The sequence below is a fragment of the Coturnix japonica genome, chromosome 9, assembly GCF_054131305.1.
Source record: "Coturnix japonica strain WE chromosome 9, WE-NBRP24, whole genome shotgun sequence".
In the NCBI taxonomy this organism is placed as follows: Eukaryota; Metazoa; Chordata; class Aves; order Galliformes; family Phasianidae; genus Coturnix; species Coturnix japonica.
Genome location: NC_140671.1, coordinates 30,187,694 through 30,206,818, shown reverse-complemented (window position 1 = coordinate 30,206,818; position 19,125 = coordinate 30,187,694). Strand labels below are relative to the sequence as shown.

General features: G+C 39.4%; 1 protein-coding gene across 4 annotated transcripts in view; it reads right to left on the bottom strand.

Annotated features, from left to right (window-relative positions):
- The window catches only part of PLCH2 (phospholipase C eta 2), a 63,450-nt gene that overhangs the window by 40,838 nt on the left and 3,487 nt on the right, over positions 1 to 19,125 (bottom strand). For 3 of the 4 annotated variants that reach the window (XM_085509144.1, XM_085509152.1, XM_085509159.1), the window contains exon 2: positions 13,501 to 13,937. In XM_085509144.1, coding sequence (XP_085365270.1) covers positions 13,501 to 13,612 — 112 coding nt within the window. In that variant the 5' untranslated portion in view covers positions 13,613 to 13,937. Of the gene's footprint in view, positions 1 to 8,424; positions 8,564 to 13,500; positions 13,938 to 19,125 lie in introns of those variants that run through there. The other variant, XM_085509146.1, reaches the window with a different exon arrangement.

The following is a 19,125-nucleotide window of genomic DNA, read 5'->3' as shown; positions in this document are numbered from 1 at the left end:
ACAAAGCACTGTTTCCTAAAAGCATCCACAGTCTAAGACAAGTGCATTGGTTACAAATGCACTGCACCTTCAAAGCCACCAACCCCACTTTGACCAAGCTTACATCTAACTAAGGGAGAAAGACAATAGAGAAAGAAGGAAAAGAGCAGGTTCAAGTAACTCTAAGGGTCTTAGAAAGCCATAAGAACTGAAGTTGCCAACCACAATGAGCCAGAACAGATGAATTCTCAACCACCCTGTTGAAAAGCACACACCACAGTGTTACAACCTCAGCAACACACACATCCATAAGCTTATATGGTGTATTTCCATTTCCTGTGGTGGCCTATAAACAAGTTTCCAACATGTTTTCAGAGTCGTGAGTAAGAATCCAGAAGTGAGAGACACCATCATCTGCTCCACCTGGTGTGAGCAAAAACGTTTCCACTTTTTGCAGGAGATGAAAATCTATAGCTGCTCGAGTGCCAGCTGTAAGCAGACACAAGGCTCAGGCTGTTTTCCACTGGAATGTGAGCTACTTACTTTAAAGATATTAAGAGAAGAAAAGAAACCCATGACTTGCTCTTCCTCTTTGTGTTTCAGACATCCCTTCCATTTTATAATTAAAAAGTCAAATGTGTCTTGCTGTACAATCACTTTCAATGCACCATCATTAAATATCTGACAAGCTACAATTGGCCCATATTCAACAACAAAAAACAACCTTTGGGTGTGACTACGCATACGCCTCATCTCCAGCCATATGTGTTTCTAAAATGCACTGAGTCCGTATAAACAGTTCCCAGGCAAACCTTGACCTGCCTTTAGGAATCAGACAGCGGGAAGGTTCGATGTATGACTCTACCTGTAGATATTTTATGACCAAAAAAAAGGAAAGTGAAATATTTTTATTCACCCAGACAGAAGTCCCCACCTGAAGTTACAGCCAAGACGAAATGCACACACAGCAGCAGATCCATATAAGAATCACTTGTTCTACTCTGGAAGGGTGGCGATGATGTTTCTAAGTCACAAGAGGCAGACACCCACCACTCACCTTCAGCTACAGACTTGAGGGAGATGGGCGGTCAGGTCTTCATGCTGTCACCTTCCACACCATATAAGGCACTTAGTTTCTCTGCCAGGTTGTAAAAGAGATTCAAGCCAGTACACGTATACACAAGCACTAATTTTCAGACACAGGAAGACAGCTTACTTCCCATTTGCTTTACAAGGACTTCATAACCTAAAACTTCTGAAGATTGCATTAGCCACCTACCTGTATCTGGGAATGCAAATGATTTAAAAATCCATCCAACCTTAAAGTAGAGATTTTTAAACTCCTGCCTTTAGGCAAATGGCAAAGTATTCAGTTACCAGGCAAATGAACTCTCATATACTCTTTTAAAAGCTACATCAACTGAAATTCAAATCCACATTAATGAAAACCAAGTCAAACTTTGCTGTGACAGCTGTATTAGCAACTTCAAAATTGTAACACTGATTCCCACAAACTGGGGATTGTTTGACTGTCTCCCCATTTGCTTATGGCTTGCTCTTCAATTCTAAAGGGCGAGGAACAGCATAAGTAGTACAAAAAAAATCATTTCTTCAAAAGCAACTTCGTCTACTGCCACAGTCACACCTTTCAAATACAATCCTAAAGAGGAACAGTGTTTCTTACCATTTGTGGGGTAGGTATCTTTGATCTTAGGGCACAACGGGACCGTATTCACCATCAAAAACAAACTGCAGTCTGAGAAACAGCTCAGGGACATACACATACCTGAAAGGACTGATTTCCCACACATTCTATGCTGCTGTGAAAGTGTGCCTTTGAGTATACACAGCGCTGAACAGGAAATTAGGTTTTATTCCTGGTTGTGCTGCTAATGTGAGTATAGCAGCTCATCCCAGCTGCTTCCTTCCAGCCACACCTCTCTGTCTCCCCCAGTGAGGAGCTAAATCTCAGCTGCTGCCCTGTCGGCCTGGTTCTTACAGATGCATCCACACAACGCTTTGAGAAAGCTCACAGATAAATAGTAAATGACCTCAGATCCCTTCGTTTCTCCACATAATCCTTTTTCTCCGCTTAAAATATAAATGCATCAAGATTCTTACTTGAATGCAGCCCAACCCAATTTCTTTACTTCATTTTTATTCCGGTGGTAATGGAATGGAGCATGTTTACAGCTCCCTTCACTGTGGCTGCCTGCATTACTGCTTTTGACATACTTTTACCCTAGCAGCCTATTATCTGCAAAGCGCTGTATTCTAAGAAGCTAATGTCAGCATTATTTCAGTGCTGTGCAGAACGCACAAAACAACTACAATGAAAAAGGATAATGACTGCCAGAAACATATGAATCGTCCTTACAAGCAACGAAAAGACTTCATAATAAATTGCATCTTCAGCAATATGTTGGGGATAAGAGACAAGATACCCCGAGTCAGGAATGGAGCATCAACAGAACAAGTTAATCTTTGCATTTTTCAGCACAGAGAGCAGACAGAACACACAGCAGATGTAAAATGTGTGCTCAATAAGCAGTACCTGGAAGCCAAATCTATTCTAATTTGCTTGGCAGCTTCAAAATTTATAATTCATTCCATCACACCTATGACCTGAATTTCTGAACAGATTTCAGGCAGTTGAGCCATGATGTGCTGAAAAACTGCATAGCAAGGTGGGCTCAATTACAAATTAATAATGGAAGACAGCAAAACAGTAAATGCATGTAATATGCCTTGCAAAAAAGCCCTCAGTCATTTAAATATTCTCAAGTATCAAGTAATACCTAATTTTAAATGTTTAGTTTTCTTTTGTTTATGTTTTTATAACTTCAATTGCCCACAGCAGTGGCTGGAGTAAAGCAGGCATCCCAGAGCAGGAGGAGTCTGTGAGTCAAAGGGAACTTTGGATACTTTGCACTGGAAATTCTTGAATAAGTTTCATCCCCACTGAAAAAAATATAAGAAAATTTCAGCAAAGATAATGTCTACAACTACTTGTAACAGAGGGAGGAACTTGGAGCAAGAAGTCCCAGCACATTCTGGTATCTCAGAAATATATAGTTCAACAGATCCTATGGGGACAAGGCTGCAAATTCTAGAGACAGAGTATGAATGAACACCCAAAATAAGATACCCAAATCCCACCTGAAAATGTAGGGCTTGTTTCTTTACTTCCAAACATTACTTATGCAGTGTTTTAATTCAAACTACCCTAAATAACAGCACACAAAGAGGTCACTGAAGGGAAATAACAAATCCTGGGTACTCCACCTTTAAATGCTCTTTTTTGCTGTCAGCTCAACTGTTACTGCTCTATTTTTAAACAGGTTTCAAACTGGAGACCTATGAGAGGAGTGGGGAACAGACCCTTCTGCAGAAATGCCATCGAGAAGGGGCCAATAACCTGAGCTCTAGAGTTTTCTCCCTTTTATTTTTTTCCCTACAGCTTGTTTACTGGATTGTTAAACATTCTGGCAGCAAATGGAAGGGGGTGGGGAGGAAGACGAGCTGCCACATTTCTAAAATTAGCATCTTCTGCCTCTGAGAAGCCTGTGGAGATTTAAAAAATTAGGTTTCTCTGCAAGATGCAGACGGATGTGGAGTTTAAGCTGAGTTACACGGTTAACGTCTTAAGCTCTGTTTTACACCAGAAAACTATTCCACTGTTCTCTCCCTTGTGCTGCTGTCGTTCAGAGTTACCACAAAACGTAAAGTGCATTTTACACAAAGTAATTGTGTTCATTGGCCCCGTCATCCAGAAGCAGCTCCAAAACATCTTCCACTGGAGCTTGCCTACAAAGTCACAGACCGTTCTGTTTTACAGGTCACCCCCACTGTGCTGCCACAAAGGAGCTGTGAGGAGTCCAGCTCCCTGCACACAGTGTGTTCTTCTGCATGGTGGTTGGTCCTCAGGTGCCCACTGTGCCCTGCTCGGAGACAGCATCGTGTCCCTTGTCAGTGTCCAACAGGCAAATATTCCTAACAGGAGCTGCTGCAGCTAATAACTGCTGTATCACATACACACACATAGATATGGCCACCACAGTATTAACTCTAATTCCAAAGATTTACATAGAGTAATGCTGATTTAAATACACATACCACCATTAAAGCAGAATTTAAAATGACATTTTGGCATTTGTCATTTAGTAATAAAACCCAACCTCTGTTAATACACAGAATATTTAGTCACATATTAGTCACAAAACAATCCTGTCTGAGCCTTTTAACTTCATATCTGTTTGGAAGAGACATACATGTTGAAGGAGATATTTATTTCTTTCTATAGAGACATTTATTTCCTTGTATAAACTCAAGAAGATCTCAGAAGACAAAAGGAACTCTCGCTAAACTTGCTCCCAAGAGTCAATGACAGGGAAAAGTACTGAAAAATATTAATAACTTTGTGCAGCAGCACAACAAACAGACGCTGCTGCGGAGTGTGGCATTTTATCATGTTGAATGACAGAATGAGAACATATTTTTTTCTCCCCAGTCTTTGTGCACAACCAACTTGTCCTATAGCTGTGACCATGCTGCAGCAGCAGCTTTGACAGGAAGAAGCTTAATGTCCTCAGTTTTGGTTTAAATTTGACTGCCCTTAATGGTGCTCATCATGATGCATAGCAGAGTAACAGTGACCCACTGCTGCAGTGGGTTCTCAAAGGACAGTGAGCATCATTTCTAAACAGAGATGTCTAAAAACATACGAAACAGGGAAAGTGCAGGATGCTGAGGCTGCTGAAGAACACAGAGGAAAGAGAACAACAGCAGTTTTATACCTTAAAGCATCACTGATGTTCTGAAGCCTGTGAGATGCTCTCAACTAGTTTTATACACTGTATTGCACCGAACCCAAGTGAAACACATCCTAGGAGTAGTTTTACTCCTCATCTGCTCTACATGCAGTACTGCCATGAGCTTTCCTACAGCACCTTGTGGCAGCGCAGCTTTCCCTGGCACCTCACACAAACCTACAACCACCCCACAGGCAAACATAATTTTTATCCTATGAATGGGAATACGTAGAGTTTCCCATGGCACTTCTACAATCTTGGAGTGAGGCCTTTTGAAGAGGATAAACCCTGTGGGCTGACTACAGCCTGCTTTGCATTCACAAACTTGACATAAAAGAATATCCCGGTAACAACATGTAGCAGCTGCTTTTGGTCTGAAATGTCATTTTAATTTGAATTTCAATTTGAAATGAAAAACAAGAAAATCTAACTTTTTGTAATTTTTCACGTTTGGTGAAACTTACAGATCCAGAGTAAATGGTTTCATTCAGGTTTCTCTGGTCATCTCTAGTTTAGATTTTCTCTGTCGTGTGTTGGATCTACCTTCAGATTTCACTGAGGATGTCAATAAAAACCATTCTTTTCAGGTACGTTCCAACTGGAGACAGAAACACCTGCGTAATCTCAAACCAAAAACCCAGCAGCACAAAGAAGAGGGCTCAACAAGCAGGTCTCAGCAGATCCAAAGCATTAGTATTGTCCTACAGTTACCACAGAGATGCTGTAAGTTTTAACATCACACAGGAGTTTTCACCCAGCAAATTTCGATTGCCCTCACTGTCCACAGACCAAGGTTTGCTCCCTCTTGGTAATAAATTATTAACGTCCCCCTATACACATCTGTTACTCAAATCACCAGCTAAATAATATATGAATAAATGAAGAGATTCCTCTTAGGGGAGAGAACTGTGGGGGACTAACTTTGAATGATGTGCTACAGCAGCATGCTTCAAAGCTTTACTATCAGGTTTGACCTCAGCAGGGTTTTACTTGTTAAAATGAGCTAGAAATGAAGTTTTATGAACATCAATGGCTAAATAGCAGCTTGCCCAGTGAATTTATGGAGGAAATACAGACAAAGAATGAAGCCTTAAATAAAGTACACCAGTAGAAGCAAAGGCCATCCAGAATCTTCTGGTGAAAACTGACAATCCCCATGAACAAATACAATGTTCTGGTTAAAATAACTGATGCAATTTGAAAATAAAAAGCTTGAAAATGAAACAAAAGTTGGAAAATGATGCTGTTCAAGGAAGCTTCTGAGTCCACCCTGGTTTTCTATAGTTCTAAGCTTATTCTAAAGACACTTGACAGCCTTCACCTAGTCAAACCAACCACACAAGTATGCCTTGTAAAAGCCTAAACTTTGTCATTCCTGGTAGTGCATTATGAGACATCATGCATTTATAAACACGTGCAAATAATTTATAGTTTCTGTTATGCAGAGATCTCATTGCTGCTTCAGGCAAGAAGGATCTGCATTAAAATATATCTGCAAATCTGTATTTCAAAACAATGTATTTGGAAAGTGCAGAAAGTGAACGCTACACTGCATTAGTCTGCATCTTTACATAAGACAGCCCTGAGGTATGTCCCTGGAACAGTCAATTAAAGCTTGTTAGACCAAAATTTGAATGAATCTGAAATGAACCAAAATTTCCCTAGCAGATCAAAGGATGAATAAAATGTCCTTATATCATAAAGGGGAGGTAAGGGAAATTACTTTCATTCTTACACACCTTATGCGATTACGCTAAAACAAGTACTTGTGGATAATACTAGCTACATTGATTCCTTGGGCAGTCCCTGGTGCCTCATCAGATATTTATCTGATCATTGGAAAGCACGTTGAATTCCCTACCAGCATTATACAGATAAGCAATTTTTCTTTCCTTTTCCATGTAGGTAAGTTGATTGTAGCATCACTACTTCCAATTTCACCCCACTGATGCATTAAGAGCTTCACTGCACTTACAGATCCAACAAGTCAGTGCTTCCAGCACTCCCATGCCATCCTATAACTCACTCAAACCTCTGATTTATTACTGGATCAGAACTGATTAGTTCCAATCCAAAAGGGAAACCTGCATAACTTGGATGTTACATTAAATCAGTTAACAAGTTTTACTGAGAACTGAACACCAAACTGCACACAACACAATTACTCAAGTTATCTGGACTCACTGTAGGAAATACAATCAGGGTTTAAACCAGACAGTAAATAACTCAGCACAGACTTTCTGGAGATATTTATCAGCAAAAATCACTCTGATACCAAAATTATATTTATGAGCCATCTCTGGTACACAGCACAGAGAATATAGGCGTTATCCCTATCCTACTTGTCTGTGGTTTTTGGACTGTCAGCAACAAACTGGAGGATTAATTTTAAGAACTGCAATAACACTGTGGCAAATGGATGCTAGATGAGTAGGAAACGTTATATAAAGCCCATAGAGAGAAGAAAACACAAGAATAGAACAGTTGCTCTGGAAAAATGTCCCTAAGTTCGCTTTTTGTGGACACAGAAAGAACACAGTGCTACAACCTGCAAAGCCGTAAGTGCATGTTCAGCAGAGCCTAGAATAAACTCTGATCTCCTCATTTTATATTTTCTGAGGACTTGGCATTGTACAGCACCTGAATGCCTGCAGGTGCTTTTAATAGTTAGATGTATTCCATGTGTTAGCTGTAATTTACTTGTCAGTCATTTACTTGACTAATTATCTACTTAAAATTGCTCATCACACACAATATCTGAAACGTTATAACCATCATTAAAGATGCGATAGAATTATGCTTAAACAGAAGATGCACGTAACATCACCCTCTATGCAAATATACTCTGGCACTAAACATGCAATTGAAATATGCACATATAGAGCCACAAAAACACAACACTGGGGAATAGATGTATGATTTAAATGGCTGATAGTGGTATAAATGTACTACATAACGCAGGCAAAGATGAGTGACTACACAATCAAAACTGATCAGCATAATCTACAAGAGCAAAACTGCTGTATAATCACTGAGAGAATGCAGGTACATCAGAACTCTGTGTCAATTAGCATCAAGTTTTTTATTCCAGATAATGATTAATGGCATTATGAAATGGTATGTAAAGTATTGTGTGCTGCATGGTAGTGTAGTCCCTCTAATTTAAAAGCCAACATTCCTTCTATCAGTGAAGTCTGCAAAGTACACTTGTCTGTAGCTAATGAAACTGCTCTGCAGGTAAGCAAATTTCACACAATTATGTGTTGCTGTATCTTCAGCATTACTATTTCCCTGAAGCAGTTCATATTTCATTTCCAGTAAGTGGAATGGATTTTCATTTACTTAAGTCTTCCTATTCATCGGGATACTATGGCCGTAATTAATAAAACATGCCTACTTAGAGATAAAAGAGCTTTTGAATGACAGTGTGATGATAAGATTTTAACAAAATATTATCCTCTAAACAGTCACTGGCAGCTAAATTAATAACTCTGGACAAGTGAGAAGAAGAGGAAGAGTAAATCTGATGTTATAAGAGTACAACTTAAAAATAACCATGCCCAAAAGCACAAGTATAATTGATCCTTTAGCTAAAATAATCAGAGTATACGATAGAAAGAATAAATCCACCTACTGTGCTTCTGTGGTGTGCTTCCTAAATCCATTGTCTTCTAGAGATAATACTTCTTATTCCCAATTGCCTCTCATAGAATGCAAAAATACTCAGCATTTTCCCTCCGTCATGCTCCCTCTTCTGCAAGTCTCTCTGTGTGAGAAGGCAGTTTAAATTTCATCCCATTTGTTAGCTCAGCCACTGAGGAATCACTGTCACTTTTCAGATGGTACAAGCTACTTTGCAGTAGATAACACCCGAGGAAATGTGGGAGAGAGAAAAAGATTTTATCTAAACTGCTTTTTGCTGGAACAATTAACTCTTCATTGACTGATATCTCCTTCCTTCAGCTGACACAGAAGTGTCAGCTCCTCCTTGGCAACTGGAATTCCTTATGACAGCTGTTTAATGCTCACGCTCCTTCTTTTCAAGATTCTCTCCGCTCTTCTCTTCCACTGCTTATCAAGGGGCTCCAGTCAGACACCACCACAGCCATGACTGCTCACAGCCATTAGGTGTCCCTTTTCAATTAATCTGAAGAGACTAGGGAACACAAATTCCATGAACTTTCTAACTCTGTTCTAATTCTTAAGTCACTAAAAGCTAAAAATTCAAGAGATCTTTTGGAGAGATTTGTTCACCACAAGAATCAAAGTATTTAACTCCAGAACTAATTTGCAGATAAGATTCAGATCTGAACAAAGATAAAAGAAAAATTCCTGGTTTTAGATGTTGGACATTTAAATGTTTGAAGATGTAAGCAATAACAAAGGCCAGACAGGTTTCACATTATCACAAAGATAGGCATGGCTTGGATTTTAAGAAGCCAATTACCCAACTCTAAACACAAATCAAAGCCAGGCAATAGACTGTGTTTTTAGACACAATGTCTAATACCAGTTTGGGTATATCTGCATTCAGTGACTTTTAGAGGGATTAAATTTACTCAGCTACCAGCAGATACAAATTATTCACTTGCAAGAAAATGTAGGAGGGAGAGATTTCATTTACAGTGTTTACAAGAACAGCATCCTTTTGTGAGCTGCCTTGTTTGACAGATTTAATGGTCATGTCTTCAGAACTTCCCACAGATAATACTAATGTAGAGGAACTTTGTTAAGGAACACTGCATTTTCCCCCCGCCTTCAACAAGCACACAAGCTACAATTTCATCCTAACAAGTAAAAGTGATCATTTCAGGAATCAAAGAGATGGAGATACACTCATTAAAAGTCCTCTTCAGGTGGTATACAATGACCACTATATAAACAGAATGAAAGCTCTAAACAACAGCAGGCAAATAGTCTTACACAACTGTTCCTTAGAAGCTGTGTACGTACAGGCACACATACACACACACAACATTCTTCTCTGACTTCTTTTTCACAGCAGTGCTGCTCATGTACAGTAGAAGAACCACATTTATAAATGACCTGCCATTGCACTGTTAGCTAATAACTGCATAGCAACCACAGAAATGGCATATATATCCTCTTGTTCCAAAGTCTCTCTTTTTCTCTCTTTCACATAGTTTTTGTGCTCAGGATGCCAGCTTAGCAGCTGTACTTCCATCCAGGAGATGGCAATAATGATACACACAGGCTGCCCTATCAGCAGCACTCTCCTTGTAGGTTCTGATGTGTGTGTGTGTAAACAGTCCTATTTACTCTCTTGAACCGTCCGGTTTTCTCTACAGGCTTACAAAATATTTACGTGCAGCAAGAGATATTTATAAGAAAGGCAAGGCCAAGCTGCAATATTCCTACTGACAATGGAGAGCAAGCAAGAAACCAGACCTCTGCTTTATGCACCTTTATGGCTCCTGTTGCTATTTCTTCTGGTTTCACTTACCTGCACAAAGCTCACAAAGAAAGGCTGTTACCAGGTCAAAGGATGCCTGAATTGGAGACAGCAAACTGAAGACTTCTGCTCCATTGCAGGTGTCAAATTCAATAGCATTTAGACTACTGCTGCCAACAAATTTTAGTGGGAATGTCTGTGTCTAAAAGGAAGATAGGAGACTAACCACTTCTCTGCATCTTGGCACAGAGACTCTGAGAACGACAGTGCAATTAAGTAAAGCAGGCAAGCAAAAACTCCAGTCGAACAAAAACAGGAAAGAAATTAATCTAGGAAGCTTGATAGATTCATCAGTGATTCAATCGAAAACTGTTTGGGATGCTAAGGCTTAAAAAGCTCATTTGATCAAAGCTATTATTGTTATGGAAACGAATATTGATTCCTCAAAGACAACAGAAAGGAATATGTGTGATTAGAAAACTGTCCTACATCAGCTGCAGTAGAGGATGGCTGGAGAAAAGGAAAACCACCGCTGCCCTCTAGCGTTAAATTACAGCCAAATATGACTATGATGTTACTGAAACTGTATCAACAGAAAAGGAAGAATTTGTATGGTCACTATCACAAGCAAAACTAGAACAAAAGCATCAGTTCATATTTCATTCTCAACTGATGGGCAGTATCACAGCAATAGATCTTTAAACAGAGCTACTTCCAAGCAGCTGGTGCCAATTAATATAATCTCACCTTTGTCTGCTCAACTAAATTGATATGCTAGAGGTTTCTATGGCAGAAGCACTGATCACAGCAGGCAGCATGTTAGAGCCACATGTTGAAGGCCATCTTAAGTACATCTCCAGGCTAATCTGATGTACCGTATACCTAAGCAAACAGGATTTTGCATGCCTGTGCACAGCACTCTTTCATCAGTTTAGAAGGAAAAACTGAGTCTAGACATGCAAGAACATACTTTAAAAATAGAGGATTACTGAATTTTCCATGTATCTCCTTGATTTTGGAATTTTCCAATGCCGCTACAATCTTGAATCACTATTATAATAAAGCAAAATTACATACAAGTTAAATGCATTCCACTCAGATTTACATTTTACACAGCAATCTTATTCCTCACCTATACACAGCCTACACAGAGAAGGAGAATTCCGATTCTAAAAGAAGTAATAAGTTTTGAAAACTTCTTGTATCTTATCAACTGATAAGACAAATCAGAAAACCACAGTTGAATGCCAAGAGCTCCAGGCCATCTAAGATTAATAACCATTGTTCAGAAGTAGACTGTAGGTAGATGTGATACTAAAGGACCAAGTTATCAAATGAGGAGCCTTTACTTAACTGCACAGATTCATCCCAAGCAGGGATCTACTCTCTAGCCCAGTGCTTCCCAAATCTTCTTGGGGATACACACAATCAAACTAGAAAGCTGAAGGTGCCAACACTTGAAAGCATAAGCTTGATAAAGCTGAAATGTCATTTTTGAAAGCACGGGCTACTCAATCAAAACAACTAACAGCTAAAAACTAGTAATATCACTTGTGTACTGTTTCTTTAGAATTTATTGTAGTACCAAGGTGATAGAAAAGTTGTCACTGCAATACGTGGCATTTAAACTGAGTCATACAAAGAGTTAATTAGAGAGATAAGAACAAACTCAAGTGGGTGTTCTGAACAAATCTGCAACAGGATTCCTGAGCAGGAAACCAGCTTTTGTTCGGGTTCAGACCCACTTGCACAGGAATGCTGGAAGGGCTGCACAGGCACAATAAAGACTTTCTCTGCCTCCAGCTATTTCTGCCATCTCTGTGCACTTTGTCCTATATACACACTCTGACAGAGCTTTATGTACGGAATTATATAAAGGACAGTTCTTGTTCAAGAGGCATAAATTTCTTTTTAATACAACAATACAAATATATTCAACTCTATTAATGCTAGCAAGAGCTACAGATATCAGTTTGAACAGTGAACCAGCAGAAATGAATCTTGCAATTGCTGGAAATTTGGCCAGAATTATGGAAATAGTTCCTGTAAGCACCCAGCTAAAAAAGCGTCATCTGCTTCACAAGTGGATATATTTCAAGAAAATAAGTCCTGTATTGAATACATTAAGTTCTAATTAGAGTCTTGGGCTAAATCAACTGTCTTTTCAATGCAACAAGCCCTCTTCTCCATCTTCAGATCCATCCTGTAGCACAAATTCATCTTCCACAGACATCAGTTACACAATTCCCTTCCTCCTACTCAATCTCCAATCAGCACCTGATGTGCAGAATCACATCTGTAATCTCCAGAGCTTCCTAAGATAAGAACTCATTTTCCTCTGAGCAAACTGTCAACACTCAAAAAAGACCAAAAGCCAACAATAGTTATTCTTTGAGCTCTGCATCTTAGATTGGTTCAGACAGATTCATGGCACAGAGCCACAACCTGAGGCACTATAAATCCCTCCTCCCCAAATCAACTTCAAGAAGGATTTTCCAGAAGCACTTGAATCAAGGAACAAAAGCTGCAATCAATTCTGACAGCCTCGTCCTATGATGCTAATTCATATTTTAAAAATATCTAGCCCAAAATGTTTTTGCTTTGAGAAGGAGCTTGAGATCTCCTTGTTCTTTCTACAGCCTTCATAACTAAAATTCTACCACAATTCCTTGTTTCCCCAGAATTCAGAGATCCCTTTGGAATTCATCTGTTAAAAATTAAAGAGTGAAATATTTAGGAACACCTGGTGCTGCTGAATAAAGGAGTCACATTAACCTTTGTGTATTCAGCAAACCAGCATTTCAAACAATCCCTACCAGGAGGGATCAGCTGAAGTTCTGAGGAATCACATGCACATTTCTATAAAATGCCCATCCCACTTAAGTCACAAGCCTGACAGTGATTCAGAGCCACTTTGTTACTGACACAAGCCCACATTCTTGTGAAGATCTGGTAAATAAGAGGACAACTCTCCTTCAAATCTACCTGTGAATTTTGCCACATCCCAGTCTAGCCTTGTGTATATACCACTAACTCCTGGACACTACAGGAACAGGTCAGACACAGGCCAGAGCACTGATATCTTGTGTTTCTAGACTTCAGTTAAGTCCTCTTCATCATGTGAGCTATACAATGAAGTTTAGAAATTCAGTCCGCTAATTTGCAAGCACAATTCCCTCAAACAAATGTACAGAAACTTATTAGTTCGATGTGAAATCTCAATACCATAAAAGAAACTGGGAGTAAAGTAAATATTTTCAAATACCAAACTAATAGGTGCAAGAAACTTTCACTTACCTACTGTGATGACATTTGCAGACAGGAAATGAAAACAGCTTTCATTATGGAGCATGAGTTCTTCTCTTTGTGTTAGATCTCCTGCTATGGATTTTGGAGAAGGCAGAGCCATCTCTGGCTTTCAGAGCAACCTAGCAACACTGCTCACTCTTTCAGTTGAGTAATAAAAATCCACAAAAAATAAAAAATCAGAGGATGTTGTTGGCTTATTCAAGAAATCACAGCACGTGCCTTCTCAGGAATTCCACTTTCAGGAGATTGTCCTCGTTTAATTCTGCAGACACTTATTCCACATGTCCAAGAGTAAAAGATACAGTATCAGCGCAGACAGTGAATTACAACTGAGCTCAGCCTTGGTAGAATGGATGTGATGGTCCTTCCCAGCACCACAAGAGTTCAGCTGTGAATCTTTCCAGGATCTCTAGCATGCCACAAACCTGGAGAAGACAAGACTTTTTAATAATGGAATTTGCTATAACTGTTCATTATACAAGACTTATTTGTATTACAAATAATGGACCAACTTCAGCAGCTGTTTATCACCAGACAGCTCCTTGCACAAGAGAAGGTGCTGACACCTCTTTCCCTCACCCTGGTATTTTCTATAATCATAGAAAATTATGCTGTTCTTGTTATGCTGTCCTTGTGTTCTCCCATGTCTCTCTTGCTCACTGGTTAAAGAGGACCCACCTTTTCAAAGTTTTCAGACAGGTAACTTCCTCTGAGAAAGGAGGTCAAAGGCTCACTCCAAAAACAGCAATCACACAAGGCAGAAACCTGGGATCCTTCCTTATGCTGTTAACTGTATGAATCTATGGGTGTCTTCTTTAGTGTGTAATTACAAGCTGAGCTCTGAAACATTGCCCAAACATGTTTTGTTGTGAAAGCACGGATCCAGTTTGACGTTATTTTAGAAGAGACGGGGCAGTGAGGCATCATTATTAACTTACAGCGTGTAGAAATTGGTGGAGGGGGAGTTTGGCAGAAAAAGATGGTCAGAGATGTCCCTACCAGTTTGAAGTACCTCTCTTTTTGTCTATGGCCCCTTATTCAGCATCTTTCAGAAGCAATTTCCTCTCTATGATCATCCTTTTACCATGCCCCACCTCCTCCATTCTCTTGTCAGAAACCCCTCTTTGAGAGGTAATGTGGCAGTCAGTGAAGTAGGATCCATACATTGAGCCAAACGCATACAAACTTCATATATGGAACAAGAATGATTAGCAATGCTAACGCTGTGAAAATCCACTATTATTAAAATCACTTATTTCCACATTTAAATGGGAAGTACCTTGAAGAGAACCCTGTGGTTCTGAAATAATTTTGGGCATATCAGCAGGTGAACTTTGTTTGGTAAAGAATGTTAGCTACAAAGCACAGCTGGAAACCAAAACAACACTGCTCGTGCAGTGCTGATCCTACTTTAAGCAGAAGCTTGTCCTACCCCCTGAGGGCCCCTCAGGCCTGAATTATTCCAGAATCTGAAATTAATTTATTACTTGAAGTAGAAATGGCATATGACACATTGTAAGAGTTAATGATCCTATAACCACAGGCCCTTATGGAGATTAAAATTCAGGAGAAGTATTTTTGTTAATGGCTTCTGTAGGAACATCAAATATCCCGAAGCCAACAAGTTATCATACTTCTTTAATGGCACCATCTTATCTAGTACTGATGTCATTAAAGCACACAAATGTTATAACAATACAGCAGCTGTTCTCTGATAGTGAGCAAAGTTTAAAACTCAAACTTCACAGTATTAAATTTGTGGCTGCTGTTCCCATACATTGCATATACTTTGCACCTATGTACACTTTTGCTGAAGACAGAAAATACACTAAGACAGAGTACAGACAAGGAAAGTTCTTAACACACAATCCTGCCCTGTCCACTCCTACAGTTTCTCCCTGTACTCAGCTTTTGTTTTGGAAGGAAACAGATTTTCCTTGCCTTACTTACCAATCCCACTCAGTAAGAACCTTCAGAATATCCTGAGCTTACCAAAACAGACAAGAAGGGTAGATTCATTAGACACTTCCTCGCAGTATCTACTTTGGCTATTTGGGCACATTCTTCTCCTAACAACTATTTTATATCCGCTAGGCACAAAGTGTCCATTCTGGTACACGTACATTACATGTCTAACCTTGAGATCAATCAAGGAAGCCACAGCTCGCAGGACACATGAAACTCTTTTAACACTGAGACAAGATCTATCCATTTCCTTTTCAGATGCCAGGCTCTTTCACCTCTTTGCTTCAGGGGTTATTTCAGAGGTCCTTCATTTGTAGGAAGTTCAGTCACTGTGACTCACTATACACCAAAAAAGAGATCCATGAGACTGAGGAAGACTTAGCAGGAACAGATGTTTCTGCTGGTATATACTGGCATCATTTCAGTGCATGCAATCAAGCTACAATACGCGTGTATATATTATGTGGCTCACTGAATATTTAGATGCCTTGAGTCACGTCAAATTCATATTCTTTACTCTCTTCTGATCTGAAAGTGAAACTACTGTGAGTCAGCTGATCATAAAATATTTTTTTCTGCAAAAGATGCTTTTTCTTCACTCCATGACACCTTTCAGAGCTTCTGTCCACGTCCTCAGAAATTCACCGCCACCTCTTCAGAACACCTGGTTTGATTTTGGTTTTGTGTTAGAGATTTGTTCTGATTATTTCCCCCAGATAGCAAGCTGAATGTCCCCATAAGCCCTAGGCAGCAAACAGAAAAGCACACAATTCATCCTTAAACAAATACAACAGGAAGCAAAGAGTCAATGGACAGACTTCATAGGAAGGTAAACGAAAGACTCAGTTGGCTTCACCTGAAAATTTCTTGCAGTAATTCCACAGTGAAAAACACTGCTTACATTCACTGCAAATACTTCATCTCTGTTATGCCAGGAAACACTCTGATCTCCAAAACCAGCACAGTTCATTGACAGAAGTTACAGCATGCACAAAAGAGTCACACAGTATCTGCAGAGACTATATGAAGAAGACAAACTTATAGCTCAGTTTGAGAACCCTACTTTAAGTATTGTGTCAGATTCCTTATTCCTTTAAACAACAGGATGTCAGCCCTAGAGGCAGGGCAGGTATCACTGGGGAGACTAAGAACACCCTGCATATAACATGATCAATCCTTCAGCCTGTTTTATATCAACGTAGTAGTTGAAGTTTAACCCCAAAAGACATACTTTTGTGCTGAGAAAAGTATCACATTGCGCCAACTAGAATTCAGAAGAGCTCTAATATCTTCCCAGAACAAATTCACCGATACTGAAGATGAAACACAGAAAAACTAAGCTATCACTTCAAACTCAATAGTTCGATCAGGAAGCAGATCAAAAGATCTCATTTACTTACCAAACGGCTTGGGGGGGAGGAAGGGGAGAAAATATTAAAATCTGAGACCTGGGGTTTGCTTTTAAACTCTACTGCAATTCCACTATGACAAGCTGTTCATTTTAAAGAATGTAACTTCATTCACTGAGCAATTCCATTTGAGATAACTTGCACGCCCAGGCAAGTTCCTTCACATCCAAAGCAACTGCAAAAGGAAAGAAGTCTGCTTCAGTATTATGGAACAAGGGGGTAAGCCCACACCTTAGGGTGTGATACAGGATTCTTTTTCGCAAGGGACAGAGAATGCACAGAACAGAACAAACTGGCACGAGATATAAACCCCTCTGGCAAAAAATAAAGGGAGCAGAGAAAAGGCAATCTAGAAAAAGGGACAGTGCAATATTTTCCTGGCATCTTGATGAACTCACCTTATACCCAAAACACGGTCATTCCACTTAAAAGGAACACTTCACATTTGTCAGCTTTTTTTTTTCTATTTTTTTTCCTCCCCCTCTCCTTAAAGCCTGAATTACAGCAGCACATGCAGAAGAGCCCCGCATTTTTGCTGAATGATGTAACTGGATATTCCTTATACAAGTAAGGAGACCTATTCTTAATGCCAAAAAATACTTATTCCAGATTTATACTGACTTTGTTACATGATTATAGCATTTACTTTACAAAGCTGAACTTAAAATTGGAACAGTTTCTCTAAGCTATGTAAGGCATAGAGTTATTTGTGGTCTTTCCTATTTATTTAGAGCTGCCAAAAAAAGACAAACAGCCTTTCACAACCTCTACTTGCTGCTAACCAGTTCCCAGACCTACCTGAAATGACAAAGGAAACAACACAAGGCAGCCCACTGTGTGCTAAGGAACAATTCACATCTCTTATGAGGATGGAAAAGGAGAAATTTTTTACTAGAAAACCAAAGTACTAATTATTGGTGATCTATATCTCATCCAATGGCTTAGCTCAGAAGTACCTTGAAACTACAAGTTTCACACAACACATTACAAAGAACACTAATAACAAAAAAACAACCCAAAAACAGGGAGGAATAGGGAGAGGGAGATCTCCCTGTTAGGAGCCAGGCAGGAAGCTACTGCTGGGAAGAATAAGCTTTTATTGCACATGGGAATTTGTGAGTCATATTAAAAGAGGAGAAACAGATTAAGGGCTCTGATGCCATTTACATTCAAGAGATTTATCATGCTGATAACAGCACTGCTCCTAATTATGTTGGCAGTCTTGGTCACTGTAGAAGCCCTACAATTTTTTATTTTTGCAACCTCATCTAAAGAGAGTTTCCTTAAAGAACAGTATATGACTTTTAATCAAGTTGCTCTAGTTCTGCACACCAGTTTACTGCTGTACTAATCAATCTCTTAGATATTAAGGAATAAATTGTGCTGCAGGACGTAGAAAGGAGGCAGCAGTAACTGATCTGTATTTAAGTGCCTTACATGACAAATTGGGTCAGCACTGAATTCTCATGATTGGCAATTCAAAATTCATTTCCAATAACTACTCCTAGAATAGTGCTGACAAAACACCGTCCTGCATGCACTTTCCTAATGCCACTGCCCATATAGATCATCTGTCAGGCATTTATGAAAGCCTGGTAAGTGGTTATTTTGGACATCAGCCTGGGCAAAGTGTTTCATCAGGTCTGCACTGTTGACAACATTTTCATTCACCACATTAAGGAGCCTGAAGAGAATCAAAAGTCTGGTCTCTTTTCAAGCAGGTCTTTCTTTGCACCACCCTACTATGAAATAGAAATGGAGAGGGTGAAAGTGGCTGTTGTATTTGTAAACTGCAAACAAGAAAAACATGCTCATACTTGGACACTTAAAGGGAACCAAACCTCTAAACTCATTTCTTCAATAAATTAATTTCATTCTTCATTATCACAAAAGGGTCTAGGAACCACTCAATCCATTCTTAATTCTCCATTCTGAGAAACAGCAGCAACATGAACAAACACTGACTAATCAACTGCCACAAGGTAGCATGCCTTCAGTATATAATCCAATAAATGACCAAGCACAGCTCAGCCTTGTTCACCACTTTACCATGGACTTTAGTACTTAGTTAGTCAATAAATAACACTACATCCATAACTGCTCACCTCATTCTGTACCTCTCTGAACTCATAGAAAAGGAATAAATAGGATAGTATACTATATACAGTAGAAGGTAGCAAAAGTACTAAGTGGTTTAACAAAGGATGATCCAACATCAGTCATAGAACACAATCGCTCT